The sequence below is a fragment of the Sphaerulina musiva genome, assembly GCF_000320565.1.
Source record: "Sphaerulina musiva SO2202 unplaced genomic scaffold SEPMUscaffold_10, whole genome shotgun sequence".
Taxonomy (NCBI): Eukaryota; Fungi; Ascomycota; class Dothideomycetes; order Mycosphaerellales; family Mycosphaerellaceae; genus Sphaerulina; species Sphaerulina musiva.
The window spans coordinates 1,326,055-1,345,165 of NW_016017392.1; the positions used below are offsets into that span (position 1 = coordinate 1,326,055).

Consider the following 19,111-nt stretch of genomic DNA (forward strand, 5'->3'; position numbering starts at 1 on the left):
GTGCAGCAGTACAATGAGGGAAGCTCTCGTACCCACAGTTCATGCAGGCTCCTTTGAAGAAGAAGCTCATCTGAATGGGGTGGTGCCGCAACTGGTAAAAAAAGGGGGGACTTCCACTACCCTTCCCTTCGTCTGACAAGCAGCGCAGGCCGAGCTTCTCCACTGTTCCGCTACCGTCTCATCTCGAGTAGCAGTTGCTGACAAGTAATGGACGTGAGGCGCGTGCCGATTTTCCGAGAATGGCCAACTCTGTATGAGGGAGGCTTGGTCAAGAACAAGGATATATAAGAATGATTGAATGAGGAGTATATGGTCTCTGTGCGGGGAGAGTGTTGATACAGGCGCACTGGCTGATATATGCGGTTGACTCGTGTTTGCTGCTGTGTGGGCCTCAAAGGAAGGGGCCTAGTCCAGATTTCGCGATTGCTGTCTCGCGCGGTCTCGAAAGGATGAGGTGTGCTGTCCTTGGGGGAAGGGAGTACACGTCGTAAGAGCGTAGCATTCCACATACCAACCCATCAAACCCCTTGCGCGATAACGAAGAGAGAGGCATTGCATATTTTTTCCCCCACCTCAATCCTTCCACTCGCACATCTCTTTCGCCCGCAACATTCGTTTTCCAACAACAACGACAACAACTCCGTCAACAATGTCCTCCTTCTACACGACAAAATCTCTCGGCAAAGAATGGTTCCCCTCTCCCATTCGCGGGACTCGTGTCGCCAGCAGCGAAAGCGGAGGCCGATATGGCACATGGCCAACCCTCGATAGTCCCAAATTTCGATTACCCTCCTTTTCCTCCTCCTCTACTCCATGCGAGGAGTCGAAGCAGCCACGGACGTGGAGTGGTAGCAGCAGCAGTGGCACAGCTTTCTGGAGAAAATGGAGTAGATTCCACGAACGCATCGTCCTATCCATCGCCATGATCTTGCTATTCTGGAGTGTCCACGGACACCTCCAACAGCGCATCGAGAATTTTCGATATAACCTCCATGCCTTCCTGCAGGACTCCTCCTTCTCCGACGACGATTACCCAGTCTCAGGGTCCACCATTGCTGCGGTGGATGATCCCGCATGGTCGCAGTACGCGTATAGCTTTTACGCGTACGATGCAGAATCTCTCTGCGCGGCTCTCACACATATTCAGTCGTTGCATCGCTTGCACGCCAACGCCACTCGGCTTCTCGCCTATCCGCAGGAATGGATAGCAGCAGCAAGGGGTTCCAGTACAGCGCCGCTCCAAGATGACATTGCCAGACTTCTCAGACGAGCCGAGAGAGAATATCGGGCAACTTTACAACCGGTGCCGACATCGTCGTTATTTGGGTTGGAAGCTTTGAGTGCTGAGTACGGCAAAGTCTTGATGTTCAATCAGACGCAGTACACACGAATTGTGTATGTGGATACCACAGCTTCAACGATCCTCCGGCCGATGGATGAGATGTTTCACTTTTCTGATGCTGCAGTGGCAATGCCGAGGGCATATTGGAAGGATGATAATTCACTTTCAGATCTGATGATTCTCGCGAACCCGGACACGTTGACGTTCGAAAGGCTTGTCGTGAGGTTCTTCGGTGATCAGAGTGATGTGCAGCAAGAGGTAAAATTGAGCTTCTTGGCGACGTTGAACATATTGTTCGACGAAGCGACGTTTTTGCCGCACCGTAATTATCTGCTCCGAGCTTCGGAATTTAGCAAAAGGGAAGGTGAGCATATGGGGTATCTGGGTTCGTATGAAGAGGCTTGGGATGCGGGACAAGTCATCGAGGATGCGAGGTTCGTGGTGTTTGATGATGCGTTGCAACACATGCCGGATTGTGATGGAAATATTGGACAGGCGAGGACATTGGATGGGGTAGCGACGTGTGCTGAGCGGGAGATCTGGAAGTGGCTGGTGAGAGATAAACAGGATAGGAGGAATTCTGTTTGCGGACCACGCTTTGCTCAAGTCCAGCAGAAAAGGTCGACTGGAGTTGACGAGTCTCTCGAGGAGATTAATGCTCTGAGCCATGCCAGGACACAGAGAAAGATTGTCGTTGATCAGGGAACATCGGCAAGGCTTTTGAGACAGGATGTGTCGTAGGGATGAGAGTTGTTCGGAGATATAACGCTTATTTCTTCCCAAAGAAAGACATGATGTTCCCCTGCCCTGGCTTTGCACCTTTCTTTGCGGTAGTCTTGTTTGTCGAAGCCATAGGGGCAGATACTTTGGCCTTCTTGGGCGCGGGCTCGTCTTCCGAGAAGGACTCCCATGCAGCTTCTTCTCGCGTAACTGTAATGTGTAAGCTCGAAAGCTATGTAGCATGTGAGAGATCACTTACCGAGATATCCCTCCTCGTCCCTGACTGTCTTCTTCTTCATCACCCTCCGGCGCCCACGTCGCCTACCATTCTCCACAATCACTGACTCTTTCGGCTCTTCGTTAGCAGCAGGAATGTCGATAGCTCCTTCATCGTGCTGCTCCTCGTCCTCATCTCTGCCAGCCTCAGGTGTTGCAACGGCATCCTCCATAGGTTCATCCTCCATGTCCATCATCGCTTCCAGATTCGCTTTTCGTTCCTTCTTGGATGGCCCGCTTGGTTCAGTTGTTGCGGGCGTGTCTGGGAGGCCAGCGCTGCCATCATCGTCATCGTCGTCATCGTCGGAAAAGCCAGTCATTGGGACATCCTCGGCGGGATCAGGCGAAGGCGCTTTTGAGCTCTGCTGAGATTCTGTCTTCTTCGACTTGACAGCAGCAGCAGCGCCTTTTGCAAAAGATTTGAAGATGCTCGATGAGTCTTTCTGACTGGCCGTGGGCTTACCCGTCGTAGCTCTTGTGGGCTCAGTTTCGGTCTTGGCAGAGGTGTTGGAAATGGTAGAAGCCTGCTTGGTGAGCGTGGGAACACCTTTATCCTTCGCCGGTTCATCCTTAATTTCAGGCACAGTCTCCTTCTTCTTCGCTGGCGCAGTGTCTCTTGTCTTCGCAGGCATGGCAGGAGGTGCTCCATTCCGCCTCTCTCTCCTCTTCACATTCGGGTTCTGTATCACGCCATACTGTTTCCACTCTTTCAATGGGTCCTCCAATGCATGGTCTGCCGCAAATTCGCGTTTGCGCTCGGCCAGTGTATGTATATCGCCAAGGCCTTTGGCTTGTACGCTGTAGATGTGAATGCCGGTGATGGTGTCGAACGATGCTTTGGCCTGCATCAAGTTCTCCTCTTTGACGATCATGACTGTCCTAGTGGCCACTGCTTCGCGTTCATCCTCTTTAGGACGTTGAAAAGAACTACTCGGCAGCGGCGGACTGCTTCGCATCTTGGTGTCCTCGCCATCTTCGTGGCTGGTCGTCCCGGTTGCGCCATTGGCCGTGGCCTCGAGTTTCGTGCCGGCGAGGAGGTATGTTGCGTGCACGCTGTCGGGCTTCTTGCTGTTCTGTTTGTGATGGAACTCATACAGCATCTGTTTGGCCAGATTGCTGTGCACCTTCAACGCCCGGCTCAGGCTGCGGTAGCTGACCTGGGAAGCGTGAGTGGGAGCTCGTGGTACATGAGGCCGAAGTGAAGGTGGAAATGGCCATGGAGATGGTGATGAAGTGGCTTACCAGCTGCTGCTCGTTCAGCACGCTCGCGGCGAGATACTCGCTATACTCCTGCGCCATCATGTTATGCTGCTGTAGGTGACAGCGTAGACGCAATTCGGAAGACGCGTCGAGTGGGCGTGGGGGGCGCGTCGCAATCGGTCGGGGGACGGTCCGCGTGCAGTCCGTGAGCCAATCACAGGCCACAGAACTAGAATCCATGCCTTCCAGGTTCCCCGCCTTCTTGTGCATACTAGGATTACTAGGCGGCAACACGGATAAGAGGTTCACCGTCGGATCCCCCATAGGACCCACACTACCTCCTACATACTCAGCTTACTCACACTACAGCACTTGAAAAACAACACCATGGACAGCGCCGCCAAGAACGAAACCGAAAACGAACCCGAGGACGAGGAGCTCAAGCTCATCAAGGCCTCTGCGGGACTCCTGGCAGACTTCGAAGCGGAACTGCCCAAAGTGCTCTGGAAGACCATCCCGTCTTCGCCAAAACGTGTCCATAAACACGTCACGAAGCACGACCTTAATCGGCTAGTCCAACTGGTATGCCCAGACAATGTCTTCTTATGAGCCTCGCTCATGGCGTGGTATAGATTGAGCCCTTCCAAGGCGATCCTCAGCTGCTTGATGCCAAGCTGAAATCGACGCTCCCTGTGATAGTGGATGCCTACCTGGAATATCTGCGATATGGCCCCGTTCCTCCATCGCCACATATTGATCTCCAGACTGCTGCCTGTACGCTGTTGTATACCCTGTGCAAAGTCCGAGACTACAAGGTCATCGTAGGATTTCTGAGCAACGAGCCGAAATACTTGGAACCAATCCTAGCAAGGCTTGAGGAAACCATTCAGTCAGATCAGGAAGACCAAGTAGCGTGGCAGGTACCATATGTGCTTCTTCTATGGCTTTCCCATCTTCTCCTCGCCCCCTTCGACTTGAGCTCCATATCAGCACGAGAAACTCCGGCCGATCCAGATAGCTTTCTCGGACTGTACCAGATACCGCAACTGGCGAAGAGGGTGCTTCGCGTGGGTCTGGCCTACCTCGGATCCCCAACAAAAGCTCAGGATGCAGCCGCTTCCATGCTTGTCCGACTCTCCATCCGCCCAGATGTTGTCAAATCGCAGCTGGCAGATGCACTCATCGAAGCGAGCTTGCCCAAACTTGCCACTGATAGCCTCAGCATAACGGACACATACGAACTACTGGGCGCCCTCAGGCTCGTGGCTGGCATAGCTGCCGCTGCTGAACTCAGCCACCTCGTGCCTCTCATCTACAGTAGCTGCGAAAGAGCTTTCGTGGATGACTCGAATATGACGTTGAATTCGAACGCTGTGGCAAAGAAATTTGCTATCAAGACTCTGCGTAACATTGCCATCTTGTCACTTCGGTCTGCGGGCACGAACGGCATCCTGTTGGACTTCCTCCAGACGACAAGCGTGCTCGAGAACGTCGTTGACTACCTGCTGCGAGCATTAGGCGACAAGGACACTCAAGTCCGCTACGCTGCTGCAAAAGCCATCAGTCTGCTGGTGCAGGAGCTAGATCGGGAAATGGGCCATGAGATCATCCAAGCCGTACTTGATTCATTCAAAGAGGACATGCCGCGCTCTTCTACGACTGTGGATTTCACCATTGCAAATCCTTTGAAGTGGCATGGTCTCACATTGGCCCTCGCGCACACACTCTTCAAGCGTTCTGGGTCGCCGGAACAGCTGCCTGATATCCTTGATGCGCTTATATCAGCCCTGCAGTTCCAGCAACGTACCAGCACAGGCAGCACGCTTGGCACCAATATTCGCGACGCTGCAAACTTCGGTATCTGGTCGTTAGCTCGGCGATACACCACAGCAGAGCTGCTCTCGGTATCGGCCAATTCTCTGCACAGTAGCAACCGGACCGCTTCGGACGACTCCGTAATTCAAGTGCTAGCAACACAACTCCTCTTATCGGCATGTCTGGACCCCGCTGGCAACATTCGGCGGGGATCGTCTGCTGCTTTGCAGGAAGTGGTTGGTCGTCACCCAAACAAGATAATTGAGGGTATCACACTCGTGCAGGTGGTTGATTACCACACCGTGAGTCTCAGGAGTCGTGCCATGACAGACGTGGCACATGCCGCGGCAGGACTTCATCCCCATTACTGGCGAGCTCTGTTTGATGGACTGCTCGGGTGGCGAGGTCTTGGCTCTGCAGATGTACCTTCGCGGGAGAGCACTGCGAATTCAATCGCGAGACTCGCAATATCCACTCCTGAGACTTCATCATCACAGGTCCTGATGGAGGTGCTCAAGCACGTGACGACCTGCCCACAACAAGACGTGGAACGATTACATGGTCTAGCACTATCGGCAGCCAATATCGTCAATGCTCAAAGATCGAAGACTTCGGCCGAGGAACACCTCGATGCTTTGCCTCATCTCGTCGCTGCGTTCGGATGCCTCGTGGCAGCTGCACAAGACTTCTCGCCAAGAACTCTTCGCTCGGAGTACCCAGCAGCGTTGTCCCGGTACATCACCGCTTTATGTGACGAAATCCGCATGAACCTGATGCATGGCGAACATGCAAGTCTGGTTCCGCTTGATACAATAGACCGCGCTGTCGATCGTCTGTTGGCTCGCCACGAGGAATCCATATTAGTAACAACACCCGACCTGGCACGGAGTCTTTTAGGAGTGAAGCGCGCGGCACAAATCCCACTGGGCTGTATCGCCGCTGCAGACCTAGCTAATGCTGTGTCCAAGGACGGCATGAAAAGCACGTTACACAGTGCTGGAAGAGCTTTGGCCTTGGGGGCTCTTGCATCGTTGTATAGTGCAGATGGCCTGGCTGGAGACAAGGCTACTACAGTCGTCACGAGCTTGTGTGGATTGCTGCAGGCCATGAACGTCAATTGGCGCATCATCGGAGCCCGATCGCTCGAACTCGTGGTGCAGAGTGTGGCAGACGCCTCAAGCATTGATGCTGCACTGGCTGCTCAGATATGTGCAGCCATAGACAGAGGTCTGAACGACTATACCATCGATGAGCGTGGCGATATTGGTTCTCTGGTCAGACTCCAATGCATCGCCTGCGCTTCCCAGATTTTCAGTACTCGAGCGTTCCTCTGTAATCCTGACTCGGTCAAGACTCTGGAAGCCAATATCTACCGATTATCTATGGAGAAACTGGATCGCGTCCGCTTGCAAGCAGCAAAATGTCGCAGTCAACACCTCGATCTCGAAATCACAGCGCCAGATATCGCCAGCGTTTCATCACACACGTACTTCGAAGTTGCACTACAACCCCTCTGGCACGACACGTCTGCACACATCTTCAAAGCAGTAGTACAAGGCTGCATCTCCTGCGCAGGGCTCGGCGCCAAATCCATCTTACAAGCCGCGCGATACGTTCTCATCAACGGTCTCTATGCCGCACAGACTGCAACCCTCGAAACCTTCCTCACGACTCTCATCACCATCATGAAAGAGCAACTCGCCGAGACTACCAACTCGCTACCAGCCTTGGAACTCCTCGCCTTCCTCCTCGACATGCAACTCCCCCAACAGCGACTCACGGCCACACCATCGTCAGATTCCACCACGTTCAAATGGCGCAATTTGTTATCCGTCGTACAAAAGTCTCACCACAAATCCAACGAAATCCCCAAAATCTTGGCTGCTGTACACGTCTATCTCGGCTTGGCAGATGTCCCCGCGATACGAAGTGAGACGTTGAAGAAGCTGCTCAGTATGTTACAGACGAATCCGTATCCGCATGTTAGAATTGATGTGGCAGAGGCTTTGTATATGATTACGAGAGAGGAGGGGTTGGAACCGGTGAATTGGTCTCGGCCTGCAAAGGAGAATGGGCCGATGGTGGAGGAGTTGCGGGAGAAGTATGTTGTTGAGGAGCTGCGCTGATTGTTTTTTTTTTTGGGAGAGGGCAGGATATGGTTTAGTGTCCACTGAGCGCGTATAAAAAAAGCGTGTAAAAAAAAAATAAGGCTCGGTGGGTTAATGACTTTTGTGTTAAATGGATGAGAGGTAATTGTAACCGGTGAGGAGAAGGACTGTAGTATTACAATAACGAGGTTCGTACATAGTGTTCGTCGTCGTCGTCGCCATTATAATATCGCCCTGGGTTGCTTCCAACCAAACGCTCAGAGAAGGAAAGTTGAACACGCGCATCGAGAACAACGAGAATGTCCCCCACTTTGTCTTGAAGAATCGTAAGCGCTTCGATTACATGCTCGATCGGGATGGATACCACGCTGAATTCCGGGCATAATGAAATCAACCACCTCATCCCTTCGAGGCAACCTATACGTAAGATATGCTTGGAGCCTTCTTTTTTTCTCTGTCCAGCCAATCAATAGCTATGACATCCAATACGAAACCGTAGCAGAACGTGATGCTTTTCTGGAAGTAGAGCTTGCTGTCTCTCTCACATTTCCATTTCACTTTTTTCGTGCTGCTGCTTCTCTTTCTCTTGGACTGGTCTTGATGATATACATGTGAAAAGTTGAGAAACTCCCAACCCTGTGTTTTGATTGTTCAGTATATCTCTGCTTGCACTATGCAAATCTAAGCGCAGATGGGTGGACTAGTTGGCTTGGAGCATATTGTGAGAGAGAAAGAAAGAAAGAGAAAGAGAGGATGTGGTAATAGGGTATCTTGATAGTTCTAACGCCAAGCATTGAAGCAGGATTGAATGTAAGTGAAGGAGTGGGACATGCGAGTCTTGGTGCCTGAGGCATTGAAATCCATCTCGCTTACATAAGGTTCACTGGAGATCTTCTACAATTCCATACTCCAGTCCACATCACTTTTCCCAAGATACAACACACGCCATGTCGGTCCGCAAACGAAACGAATACTTGGAGGGCGACGAGAGCGATGATGAAATTGGAAATGGCTACGACTCGGAAGCAGAAGAGGGCCGTGGCGCAATAGCGAACAAGCGGCGCAAACTCGACCGCGAACAAGACGATCCATCAGACATTTCCTCCGACGAGGCAGAACCTCCCGCACAAGCCACGAAAACAGCGCCGACCGACTCGCGATTCGACGTCTCCCAATTCCTCGCCGAAGATGAACACCCTACATCACAAATCTCCGACAAACCCCCAAAGAAGAAATCCAAAGACCTCAAAGCCTACGAAGCAGCGCACAAGAAAGCAAAAAAGAGCGGCGTCGTCTACATCTCCCGCGTTCCACCCTTCATGAAACCCCAAACTCTCAAACACTTCCTCGAACCGCACGCACCTCACGGTCTGGGCCGAATTTTCCTGACGCCCGAAGACCACACACAACACACGCAACGGGTAAAAAATGGAGGCAACAAGAAAAAATCCTTCACAGACGGCTGGGTGGAATTCACGAGTAAAAAAGAAGCCAAACTCGCAGCGGAACAACTGAATGGAAATATTATTGGGGGCAAAAAGGGAGGGTTTTATCATGATGATTTGTGGAATATGAAGTATTTGAGGGGGTTCAAGTGGGAGCATTTGACAGAGCAAATTAATAATGAGAATGCAGAGCGGGCGGCGAGGATTCGAGAGGAGGTGAGGAGGACGAGGAAGGAGAATCGACAGTTTGTGGAAGACGTGGAGAGGGGGAAGATGTTGGCGGGGATGGAGAGGAAGGAAAAGGAGAAGTTGGGGAGAGGGGGTGGGGATGGTGGCACGGATCAGGGGAAGGAGAAGGGTAGGGAGAAGACGAAGACGATGAAGTTTAAGCAGAATAAGATTGTGAAGGAGAAAGAGAGTATGAAGAAGAAAAATGAGGGAAAGAGTGGTGATGATGATGTGGTGGCTTTCGGACAGGCTGCAAGTTTGAGGAGTAAGATTTTCTGAAAGCTGCTGCTGCTGCTGCTGCCATGGTCGTGGGAGAGTATGCCTTCACCTCACACGCATGCGCTTGAAGACATGTGGTACAGAGTGTTGTAAATACACTCGGCTTCCGGGAGCACCTACCTGTTACCCCATTATTCAACCTGCGTCTTGCACTGGGAACTGGCTGGGCTATTTGTCCGCCTATCCATCCGTTTCGATCTTGGCAGACTAGGTAGACCGAGGCCACCGATAGATATATCTGGTGCGGCCCGCCCATCACTATGCATCAGGTAGGTATAAACCGCCACTTCCGCTGACACTTCCACCTCATCTGCACCTCACCTCACCTCACATACACGTGACTGGATAGTTTCGATTCAATCACTTTGTCATCAAATCACCTCGAATTGCTAAGATTCTCGCAACGCTCTTGCCTTGCAGCGTGTTTAACTCACTTCACACTGGACGGATGATAGGATGTGCCTGCCGAGGAGAAGACCCTCAATGTCGTGCTGGCATGATGAAGTATATCAATCTTTCTTCCTCTTGACAAGCTGGACACAACTTGAACTCTTACATCCACCTGCACTACCCTACTTACCTACTGCATGGACTTCTAACCTACCGTCAACAACATTCACACCCTTGGTCACCTGCTACTAACTTCCTATCCTGCAAGCACTTCCACCCCGCTGTTCTCAAATGGCTTCGCGCGACTTTGTTCCGCAAGAGGGTATGCCGATTGCTCCTTTTTTGGAGCAGCCCGAATTGGACGCCTTCGATCATCCAAATGAAACTGCGGATGAGATGGACGCTGGAATCCTCAATGCTGCGCTTCCTGATTTGCTTCAGGATCTACACGATCAGGAGGAAACATATTTGCGGAACTTCGGAAACAACGACCCCGAAGAAGAGCTCTGGGATGCGCAGAATGAGCTCTACTCTGCGACATTGGGAGACACGATGCCACCTCCACCAAGTCCAGCAGATCTGGACGCGGAGTTTCGGAAGCAACAAGAGATCTACAAACTGAAAAGGACTGCTCGCACACTAACTACTACGCAAGAGATCGAGTACCTCAAGCTGAAGGCTGCGTATGATGCTCGTCAGCGCAAAATTGCGGCAGACCAGCAAGCAGACGAAGAGCAATCGCCAGGTCCAGATACAGGTAGCGACAGTGATCTCTTTGTGAGTGACGCTACTAATCAGTACACTTACTTGCATGCGGAGGACAGTGACGAGGAAGACGAGCGGGCTCTATCACATTCTAAGCGAAAGCTTGCCCATCATGAGGACGATTCGAGTACTACATCTGCCCCTGCGCCTCGAAAAGCCGCCAAGAGAGCTCCAAAACCAAAGAAAGCGCCTCGTGAAGCTTACGTTGACGACCTGATGGAACGGGCTGCTCGGAAGAAGAGTAGCAAGAGCAAAGAAAAGGCAAAGGCAAAGTCACGTGAAGTCAACCGTCCTGACATGACCAGCTCACAAAACATTCTGGGCACAGCAACAAATGTCTTTCGGGATACTGAAGCCAATGCTGGACTGGGAGATCAACCTACCTTTGCAAATACAACACGCAGAGCCGATGCCCTAAAGCAGCTGATTGCGTCTGTTCCTGCGGAAAACCGCAAGATTGCTGCCACAGACAGACGCTTCCTCGACGAAGCCTGTAAGGCCTTTGACGGCACCGGCGCGTGTAAGGCTGGTCCAGACGGTAACTGGCTCGTCAAGGGAATGAGGACGAGCCTGAAGCATTACCAAGTACTAGGGACAGCCTTTATGCGCAAGCGCGAGCATGAGACGCAGCAGCCTCGAGGAGGCATTCTTGCTGACGAGATGGGTTTGGGAAAGACTCGTTCGTCATCCTTATGTCCTTTCAGTTGCAATAATACTAACCAACCACCCTTTTAGTGATGATGCTGGCGAACATCGTCAATGGCAAGCAAACAATACGTGACAAGGGCACGCCAAAATGCACCCTGATCGTGGCCAGTCCCGCATTGTGTAACCAATGGGCCGCTGAAATCTCCAAGCACACTCTTAGTAAGAAGCAGGACCGGCTTGTAGAGCATGCGAAGAAGCATGGCCTAGACAGAGTGGTGCAGCATCGCGCCGGCTTCAGATTGAGCCCAGATGAAGCAACGGCCAAGCGTTGTATTGAGGAGGCGGACATCTGCCTTACGACTTACTATGATATCTGCAAATCTTACCCCAAGGCGGTAGTACCCGCTGAGCTCACTACGGCAGCACAGAAGGACCAGTGGTGGAAAGGCTTCTATGAAGAGAATAAGGGGGTGTTTCATCAGGTGACCTTCAACCGGGTCGTGCTCGATGAGGCTCACGCAATCAAGGTCAGTACGAACGCGAATGAATTCGGGGATGAGGTAGAAAGCGAAAGCTGAAGCTGACATGAGGAATAGAACCACAAGGGACACACGAGTCTCGCCTGTCGTGCTCTCGAGGCGACTCACTACTGGGCCATTACTGGAACCCCTATTATGAATCGCCTCACCGAGTTTTATCCGTATTTCAAGTTCCTCCGTGAGCCCTATACTGGTTCTTTCAAGATCTTCAAAGAGAATTTCAGCACCCCTGACGACCCCGATGGTACTGCCCGCCTGGCTGTCTTCCTCCGGAAGATTATGATCCGTCGCACTCACTTGGATAAACTGTTTGGCGCTCGACTACTCGACCTACCACAGCCTAAGCAGACAGTCGTATGGCTCAGCTTCAACGACACGGAGCGACAAATCTACGAAATTGTCAAGATGCGCTTTATTCAACGCATCAATACGATTTCCAAGCAAGAGAATGGCGTGAATTGCTATAGTCATATCTGGACCATGGTCCTTCGCCTCCGACAGCTGTGTGCACACATTTTGCTCGTACAAGACTCCATCGTGGATCTTCTCAAGCGTGAGGATTTTGAGAAACTCAATGCCCTGTGCCAACGCCAGGTCAACGAGGACGAAGGAGCCTCCATCTTGCTCCACCTTCGCCACGTGTTGTCCAAGAGCGTGAACGAGGAACTGGATACTGTCGAGGCGGGTGCTGGAGGTGTTGGCACCGTGATTGGCGCGACTCAGACAGCTCCTATCAACGCGGTAGAATTCCATCATTCCGCAGGCCAATCCTCCGCAGGTGGCAGACATGGGAGGAAATACGACATCAGCCCTTATATGAAAGATCTGACTCAATCTGGTCACCTCCGGTCGATTCAGAAGCGTTCGCCCTGTTGTGCTTGCAGACAATCGCCGCCGCACAATCCACAAGTCACATCCTGCTTTCACATTGTCTGTCTATTTTGCATTCGAGAGCTGCAGAACGCGGCAGCTCGCAATCACAAAGACTTCGCTAGCTGTCCAGAGTGTGGCATGAATTTCACTTCCGTCACTCCTTGCCAGCCCCAGCCCGAATATGGCGACGACAGCAGCAGCAGCAGCGCAACTCCTTCAAATGCAGGAGGAAGCACCGACAACGTCCACACGAGCAAAAGCAAAAAAGACGACAACAATAAAAACAACATAAACGACTGGATCGGCCTCAAAGGCGAAATCCTCCCCTCCACAAAAACCATAGCCTGCAAAGCCCAAATTCTCGAATGGCTCCAAACCGACCCGACCTCCAAAATCATCATTTACACCCAATTCATCCCCGTAATTCGCATCCTCTCCCAAGTCTGCCACTCCGAGGGCTGGGGCTACGTGACCTACCAAGGCTCGCAAACGCAAGAAGCACGAAAAAATGCCCTATCACGCTTCGATTCCGACCCGACATGTCAGATTTTACTCTCGTCACTTCGATGCGGAGGGTTAGGCTTGAATTTGACCATGGCGCAGTATGTGATTTTGATTGATCCGTGGTGGAATTCTGCGGTGGAGCAACAGGCGTTTTGTCGCGTGTTTCGTATTGGACAGCGCAGGGAGACGAGGATGACGAGGTTTGTGGTGGAGAATACGATTGATGCGGCCATGATGGAGATGAAGGAGAGGAAAGAAATGGAAATTGATACTGTCATGGAAAATCCGAGATTGAAGGAGAAGCTTACGGTCGAGGAGTTGATGAGGATGTTTGGGGAGGTGAGGACTGATGAGGGTGGTCGGCCGTTTATTTTTGCCGAGGGGGAGGAGGGGGGGAGTGAGGAGCGGCAGCGGCAGCAGCAGCAGCAGCAGCCAAATGAGGTTTTGAGGAATGGTGGTGATGAGGATGATGAGGATGAAGTTGAATATTGAGAATTGAGCACGTTCTCGTGTGAATGAATGATCTTTAGAAATGTGGTGTTTTTTCCTTTTTCCCTTTTTCTGACTTTTAAATGGCTCGTGATCTATAATATATTGTAATGGATTGGGCGCTTTTTGGATGTGACTACTGTTCCGTTTGGGAATCCGGTATTGGTCTTGCAACTTGCCTCGCCATGTTCTGCATTCGCATGCATACCCCACAGGTGAAAGGGTCGACCATCATGGAAGGCGTGGACGAGCCTCTTATGCACCATGAGATCGTAACGCTGTGTGCGCTCTGAAGCCACTGATGTAGGATTCAAGCAACCACAACGAGAGTGGTAATCATTAACTGTCAAGGTAGTACATGTTCTCTCTCTCTCTATCGCTTGGCATTGCATACAGCCACATCATCGTCATTTCATCGACAGCTCCTTTATCGACCTTCACCTTCCACCCTGTCGCGCTGTCGTGTTGCTTGCCCTCTCTCATCACACCTGCTCTGGCGCACGATCTACCCGGTCGCGAGGCACAGTATGACCTGGTGACAGTAACGTTATCCTGGGTATCGCAGCACGGTCTGCATGCAAGGCACTGTTCGTGTCTTGCTCCTCCATATCGTTCAGATTAGCACGCTAAGCAAAGTCTGCCGAGTACGAGAAGCCGCGGAATTCCTCTTGCATCGCTTGCGACAGGACTAAGATACGTGTTAGTACATGGATCAGGCCAGTTCGCACACATGTCTTCACTTACCACTCTGTACCGGCGTCAGGACGGGAGTAACACTAGTAAACTCCGAGTCGAAATTACTGGTGTCTGCCCTGCTCTTCACCGTCGGCATAAAAGGTGGTGTTACACGCTTGTAGTACACATCTTCCCAGTTCACATTTCTGAAGAAAGCATGAGACATGATCTCTTGCGCGTCAGTAGGACCAGATCCCAGTCGCAGTTCCGGCTCGCGTGTCAACAACTTCTGGAGGATCGAGACACTATCTCTCGGCATGTGGATCGGATACAGAGGCTCGTCTGCCAGGATGGCATCGTAAATTTCGTCCTCGTCTTCTCCTCGGAACGGGGATTGCTGAAGCAACATTTGGTAGATTAGCACACCAAATGCCCACCAGTCGACGGCACGGCCATATTTCTTGTCCAGTAGAATTTCTGGCGCCATGAACTCCGGTGTACCACAGAATGTACTTGTCGTCGACCCGTACCACATGTCTTCTTTGCAAAGACCGTAGTCTGCAATCTTGATGTGACCATCCAGCGTAAGCAGAATGTTGTCCAGCTTCAGATCACGGTAGATGACACCATTCTCATGGAAGTACTTGAGGGCCAAGCACACTTCTGCAGCGTAAAACTGCGCTCGTTTGGTGCCGAATTGTCCGCGTTGAATGTGCAACATCAGATCACCTCCACTGATGTACTCCATGACGAAATATATGCGAGTCTCGGTCTGGAAACAAGCATGCAGGTTGAGTAAGAACGGATGACGCTCTTTGTTCGCAATCAGGAACACGCGCTTCTCGGACCGCGTACTCTCCACTTCGTCATTCTCTATGATGAATTCTTTCTTGAGCACCTTGATGGCGTAGAGTTGCTTCGAGGTCTTGGTCTCCGCAAGCATCACCTTTCCAAAGTTACCTTTACCAAGAACTGCGAGGAAGTTGAAATGGTCAAGTCCAATGCGACGCCCAGTACCGGCAGTATTAGCTGGAGGGGCCGGCTTTCGCTGTTCGACCACGGGCTCTGTGACCGAGACACTTGGCGTAGGCGCAACAGAAGGCGATTGAGCTCGTGCAGGCGCCGCCACCGGTGCTTGGACTTGAGGGACTTGCTGTGCATAGGTCTTTGCCGGTGGCTGTGGCGGTGGTGAGACTGCTTGCTGATACGGCGGACCGGAAGAATAGCCGGCAACAGCAGCATAGTCAGCAGGGTTGTATGTTGATTGTTGCTGACCAGGCTGTGGCGGAAGACGCTTGCTCTCCGCATAGCCATCCGCATAGCTGCCTCCTGACCCTCGTTGCTGTTGAGCGTAAGAATCCGTTGCTCCTCGACCATAACCTGGTCGCTCATTGCCAGAACTTCGCTTCCCTGACATAGCAGCAGTAGCGGCAGCGGCAGCGGCAGCAGCAGCAGTCGATTGCGAAGACTGCGTCCGTTGAGCAGGGGGTCGATGTGCACTCTCTGGTGATGAAGGCACTTGGCCACTGGCGGAGCCAAGATCTGCCCCTGGAGCACCAAAGGATGATGTTCGAGGTGGCTGATCGTATGAGTCGGACATGCGATCTTTGCCGTAGGAGAACCTGTCTCCAGCCAGCCGTTCCTGCTCCTTCTGGGCCACTTGGTCCTGATGACCAGGGGTTGGCATATAGCTGGCATTTTGTGGTGGTGGCGTGGGCCTGCCACCTGTCTGCTTGCCTGGTGCTCTCAGTGTATCAAGCATCGGCCTGCCGTGTCCCTTTGCGGTGTCCACTGCCTTCTTCTTCTCCTTCAATGCAGCCAAAATCTCGTTCGCAGTCTTCATATCCATGCCGCAGAAGTCGGGGACGAAGTGCACGCAATTCGCGTGAGTGGTAAGCTTACACTCTGTACACCTCCTCGCCTGCCGCCTTCCTATAGGCAACATATAACCACAGTGGCAGCACCAATTGGCACCCATGTTGGAGAAAGCATCGAAACGGTGCGGAATGCGGTGATTGATCTTCTCCTCGTCCGGATCCGTCTCCGAGTTCGACTTGCTGATACATTTCGTCACCACTTTAGGGTAACAGTTCTTGTGACAGGTATACTTGCAGTCGGCACATTGCATCCCAGCAGTGTATTTCAAAAAGTCGCCGCAAAGTGCGCATCTCATGATGTTATAGAACGTTTGCACAACGAATTTGTGACCGTACTGCACCACCACATCCTCCTTCTTTTGACGAACAGCTCCCTTACGGTTCAGACCCACATCGAAAGGTCGCCGATCTTTGACCTGTTTGATGAAGCTAACGGTCAAATGAATCTTGCCGACTGGCTCCAGTGTGAACCAGGCATCGATGTAGACAGGTCCCGTCTGCGGCGCCAGGCCAGCACCTGCGGGCCCTCCTGCTGCAGACGCGCCCAAAGAGCCCCCACCTGGAGCCCCCACGCCATGGGAGGAGCTGGGAGGAGGAGAGAACTGTAAGTCCGGTCGAGGTGTCGAGCCGTCCATTTGATCAGCAGTTTTCCAACCTGCTTGGTTGAACTCGGTCTCTATTCTCTTTCTTCGTATTTCATCAACCAGGTCTGACAAACGAATCCAGAGGAATCCGACCGGAATAGGATGATCGCCGCTCGACTTGTCGTACACTGTGAACTCAATCTCATTCGCCTTATCCACATCAAATTCATGGTTCTCGTCCGTCCACCGGTCAGTTTTGGTGGCCTTTGTTCTTCCCTTGAGTGCATCTTCGACCTTCATGACAACAAAAGTGTCCGGTCCTCTACTAAAACGACCCGAAGCTGCATGGTCCACATTGTCAATGGCGTGTATCCGGACTGACATGTGTCCTGTGAGCGGCTTCCGTTGACTGGGTGTGTCCAGACTGTCGTCGTCAGCAGCATCGGCGCCATTTTCGACATCCACATGCAAGTCTTCGTATCTTCGCAACGCCCGGGTCAAGAGCTGAATCTTTTGGTTGCTTTCCATACGTCTGAGTTCAGCCTCGCCTCGACTTCTGCGATCGCCGGCCATCTCGTACAGCTTAACCATCTTCTCCACACCATCTTTATACTGCTTTTCGACCGACAGCTTGAATTCGAGCTGCGACAGCATGAGCTGAATGCGCGGTCCGAGATGAGGTGTGTCGTACTTGATCAGATCTGCTAACGTCAGTCATGCCAAACATACCACTTTGTTAGCGTGGGTGCGCATACCCAATTTGCTATAGTTTGGTCGAGCTCGGGGTGATCGGTCTCCGGGTCCAGGTGGAGCATATGGTGCTCGTGGAGGCATGAGACCAGGAGCACCGCCCATGCTATAGCCACCCGGCCCTGGATTGCCGTAGTCCGCGACCCCGCCATGACCTTGTTCATTGTTGTATCCCGAACCAGATGAGCCTCCACGGCCATGTGAAGGCGTGGGTGGCCCACCATTCCCCGCAAGAGACAGGTTTCCCATGCTGTTACCCACATTGCGGTCGCGAAGGTCATTGAGCTTCTGCTCAAAATACTGTATGTTGCGTCTTGCTTCGCGAATCTCTGAATCTGCCTTGGACACGACTTGGGCGTTCCCGGTGGCTTGTCGCATCTGAGTCGCCGCTTGGATGAGCTTCTTCTCGCGCTCTATCCGGCGATAGATCTCTTGCGTAGCCGCGCCATCTTCCATGGTGATGGTATTCGAGGCCCGCGGCGGGCGAAAGGAAGAAGAAGCGCTATCTCTCGCGTTCGGTGCCCCTCGATCTTGTGATGTCTCTGTTGTGCTCTCTGTCTCGTGTCGTCGGTAGGCTAAGGTGGGGCTTGTTCACGCACAAGCACGTGAGGCTCCACAGAGAAAGTGGTTTCGCACGGACTGGCGGAAGGGCGAGGAATGGACGAGCTCAGTGGCTCGACTTCCGTAGAGAGAACACAGCAAGGCTTGCTTGCTTGCTCGCTCGCTCTCTGACTCGCTCGTTCGGGTGTGCAGTAGCGGGACGAACACGTGCGCAGCGGCTGCGGGAGGGTCGAGCAGGTGGTGGTGGGGTGTGGTGGAAGTGGTGAGGAAGGGCGAAGAAGATTCCCAGGCACAGACGGACAGGCCACTAGAACAATCAGGCAAAGCCGCAGAGGTCAGTCGGCGTTCGACTTTCAGCGAGTGAGCGCTCGGTGGGACTGCCGGCGAGAGTAATAGTAGTAGTAGTAGTAGCGGGTCAAGTACCTAGGTAGGTTGTGAAGCTCACAGAGCGGCAGCAAGCAGGCACAGCAAGTGAGACGGCGGCCGTAGGAGAGAGTAGGTCCGTGAGGCAAAGTCAGGTAGGTAGGTAGGGTAGGTAGGGTAGGTAGGTAGGTAGGTAGTGTAGTAGGTAGGTAAGCTTAGTACCTGAGGTATTCTATGGTTCGGCCCAAGGAAGGATAAATCGTCTCGCGTGTATTGGCTAAGGTGGATGAAGGTCGTCGTCGGCCAATACCATGCGTCAAGCGGGCTAGTTCTCCCTAGTAGGGTAGTTCTAAAGGTAGAAAGACGCTTGGTGCGCTCAGCCACGACTAGGAGGGAAAGTCGAGCGGAACGCGTGGCAATGATGGAACCGCTCCCGTGGCCTGCATGCGGGCATGCACTGGCTGTCGGACTCGTCGTCAAGACACCGTCGCAGACGGGCGGAAGAAGGGAATAACGAGGAGCGGAGCGGAGCGGAGAGGAGGGTAGGGGAAGGGAGGAGAGAGAGAGGAAGGGAGGAGAGGAGAAGTGCTGAGGCGAAGGTCAGGTAGGTAGGTAGAGAGAGAGAGAGAGGTGGTAGGAGGTTAGGTAGGTTGGTTGGCGAGTGTCCATGATTGAGTCAA

General features: G+C 52.5%; 6 protein-coding genes across 6 annotated transcripts; 4 read left to right on the plus strand and 2 right to left on the minus strand.

Moving 5' to 3' along the window:
- Positions 1 to 348: 348 nt before the first annotated feature.
- On the minus strand, positions 349 to 3,637 carry SEPMUDRAFT_72532 (uncharacterized protein; the record flags this gene model as incomplete). The annotated part of the gene is made up of 3 exons (XM_016909996.1): positions 349 to 2,272; positions 2,322 to 3,495; positions 3,581 to 3,637. The coding sequence occupies 3 exons, from the start codon at positions 3,635 to 3,637 to the stop codon at positions 2,112 to 2,114; spliced, it is 1,392 nt and encodes a 463-aa protein (XP_016757762.1). The 3' UTR covers positions 349 to 2,111.
- On the plus strand, positions 1,076 to 1,918 carry SEPMUDRAFT_30348 (glycosyltransferase family 8 protein; the record flags this gene model as incomplete). The annotated part of the gene is made up of 1 exon (XM_016908464.1): positions 1,076 to 1,918. A coding segment is annotated over one exon (843 nt), but the record flags the coding sequence as incomplete, so codon positions are not given.
- A 288-nt stretch (positions 3,638 to 3,925) lies between the features above and the next one.
- Positions 3,926 to 7,694, plus strand: SEPMUDRAFT_72536 (uncharacterized protein; the record flags this gene model as incomplete). The annotated part of the gene is made up of 2 exons (XM_016909997.1): positions 3,926 to 4,120; positions 4,171 to 7,694. The coding sequence occupies 2 exons, from the start codon at positions 3,926 to 3,928 to the stop codon at positions 7,477 to 7,479; spliced, it is 3,504 nt and encodes a 1,167-aa protein (XP_016757764.1). The 3' UTR covers positions 7,480 to 7,694.
- A 714-nt stretch (positions 7,695 to 8,408) lies between these two features.
- SEPMUDRAFT_26945 (uncharacterized protein) lies at positions 8,409 to 9,215 on the plus strand (the record flags this gene model as incomplete). The annotated part of the gene is made up of 1 exon (XM_016908420.1): positions 8,409 to 9,215. A coding segment is annotated over one exon (807 nt), but the record flags the coding sequence as incomplete, so codon positions are not given.
- A 1,650-nt stretch (positions 9,216 to 10,865) lies between these two features.
- SEPMUDRAFT_51941 (SNF2_N-domain-containing protein) lies at positions 10,866 to 13,624 on the plus strand (the record flags this gene model as incomplete). Its single annotated transcript, XM_016909209.1, has 3 exons — positions 10,866 to 11,247; positions 11,304 to 11,743; positions 11,813 to 13,624. The coding sequence occupies 3 exons, from the start codon at positions 10,866 to 10,868 to the stop codon at positions 13,622 to 13,624; spliced, it is 2,634 nt and encodes an 877-aa protein (XP_016757766.1).
- Positions 13,625 to 13,924: 300 nt separating this feature from the next.
- On the minus strand, positions 13,925 to 19,063 carry SEPMUDRAFT_151592 (uncharacterized protein). The gene is made up of 4 exons (XM_016906913.1): positions 18,492 to 19,063; positions 17,513 to 18,375; positions 14,366 to 17,458; positions 13,925 to 14,309 (listed from the first exon to the last, which is right to left on the minus strand). The coding sequence occupies exons 2-4, from the start codon at positions 17,961 to 17,963 to the stop codon at positions 14,248 to 14,250; spliced, it is 3,606 nt and encodes a 1,201-aa protein (XP_016757767.1). The 5' UTR covers positions 17,964 to 18,375; positions 18,492 to 19,063; the 3' UTR covers positions 13,925 to 14,247.
- Between the last annotated feature and the right edge of the window lie 48 nt (positions 19,064 to 19,111).

What these genes read in the sequence shown, in the direction of transcription:
- SEPMUDRAFT_151592 (XM_016906913.1), bottom strand. Translation starts at nt 17,963, where the DNA reads ATGGAAGATGGCGCGGCTACGCAAGAGATCTATCGCCGGATAGAGCGC. An exon ending in ACCAAACTATAGCAAATTGG is followed by an intron (nt 17,459 to 17,512) that starts GTATGCGCACCC and finishes TGACGTTAGCAG; the next exon opens with ATCTGATCAAGTACGACACA. An exon ending in CCTGACGCCGGTACAGAGTG is followed by an intron (nt 14,310 to 14,365) that starts GTAAGTGAAGAC and finishes CACGTATCTTAG; the next exon opens with TCCTGTCGCAAGCGATGCAA.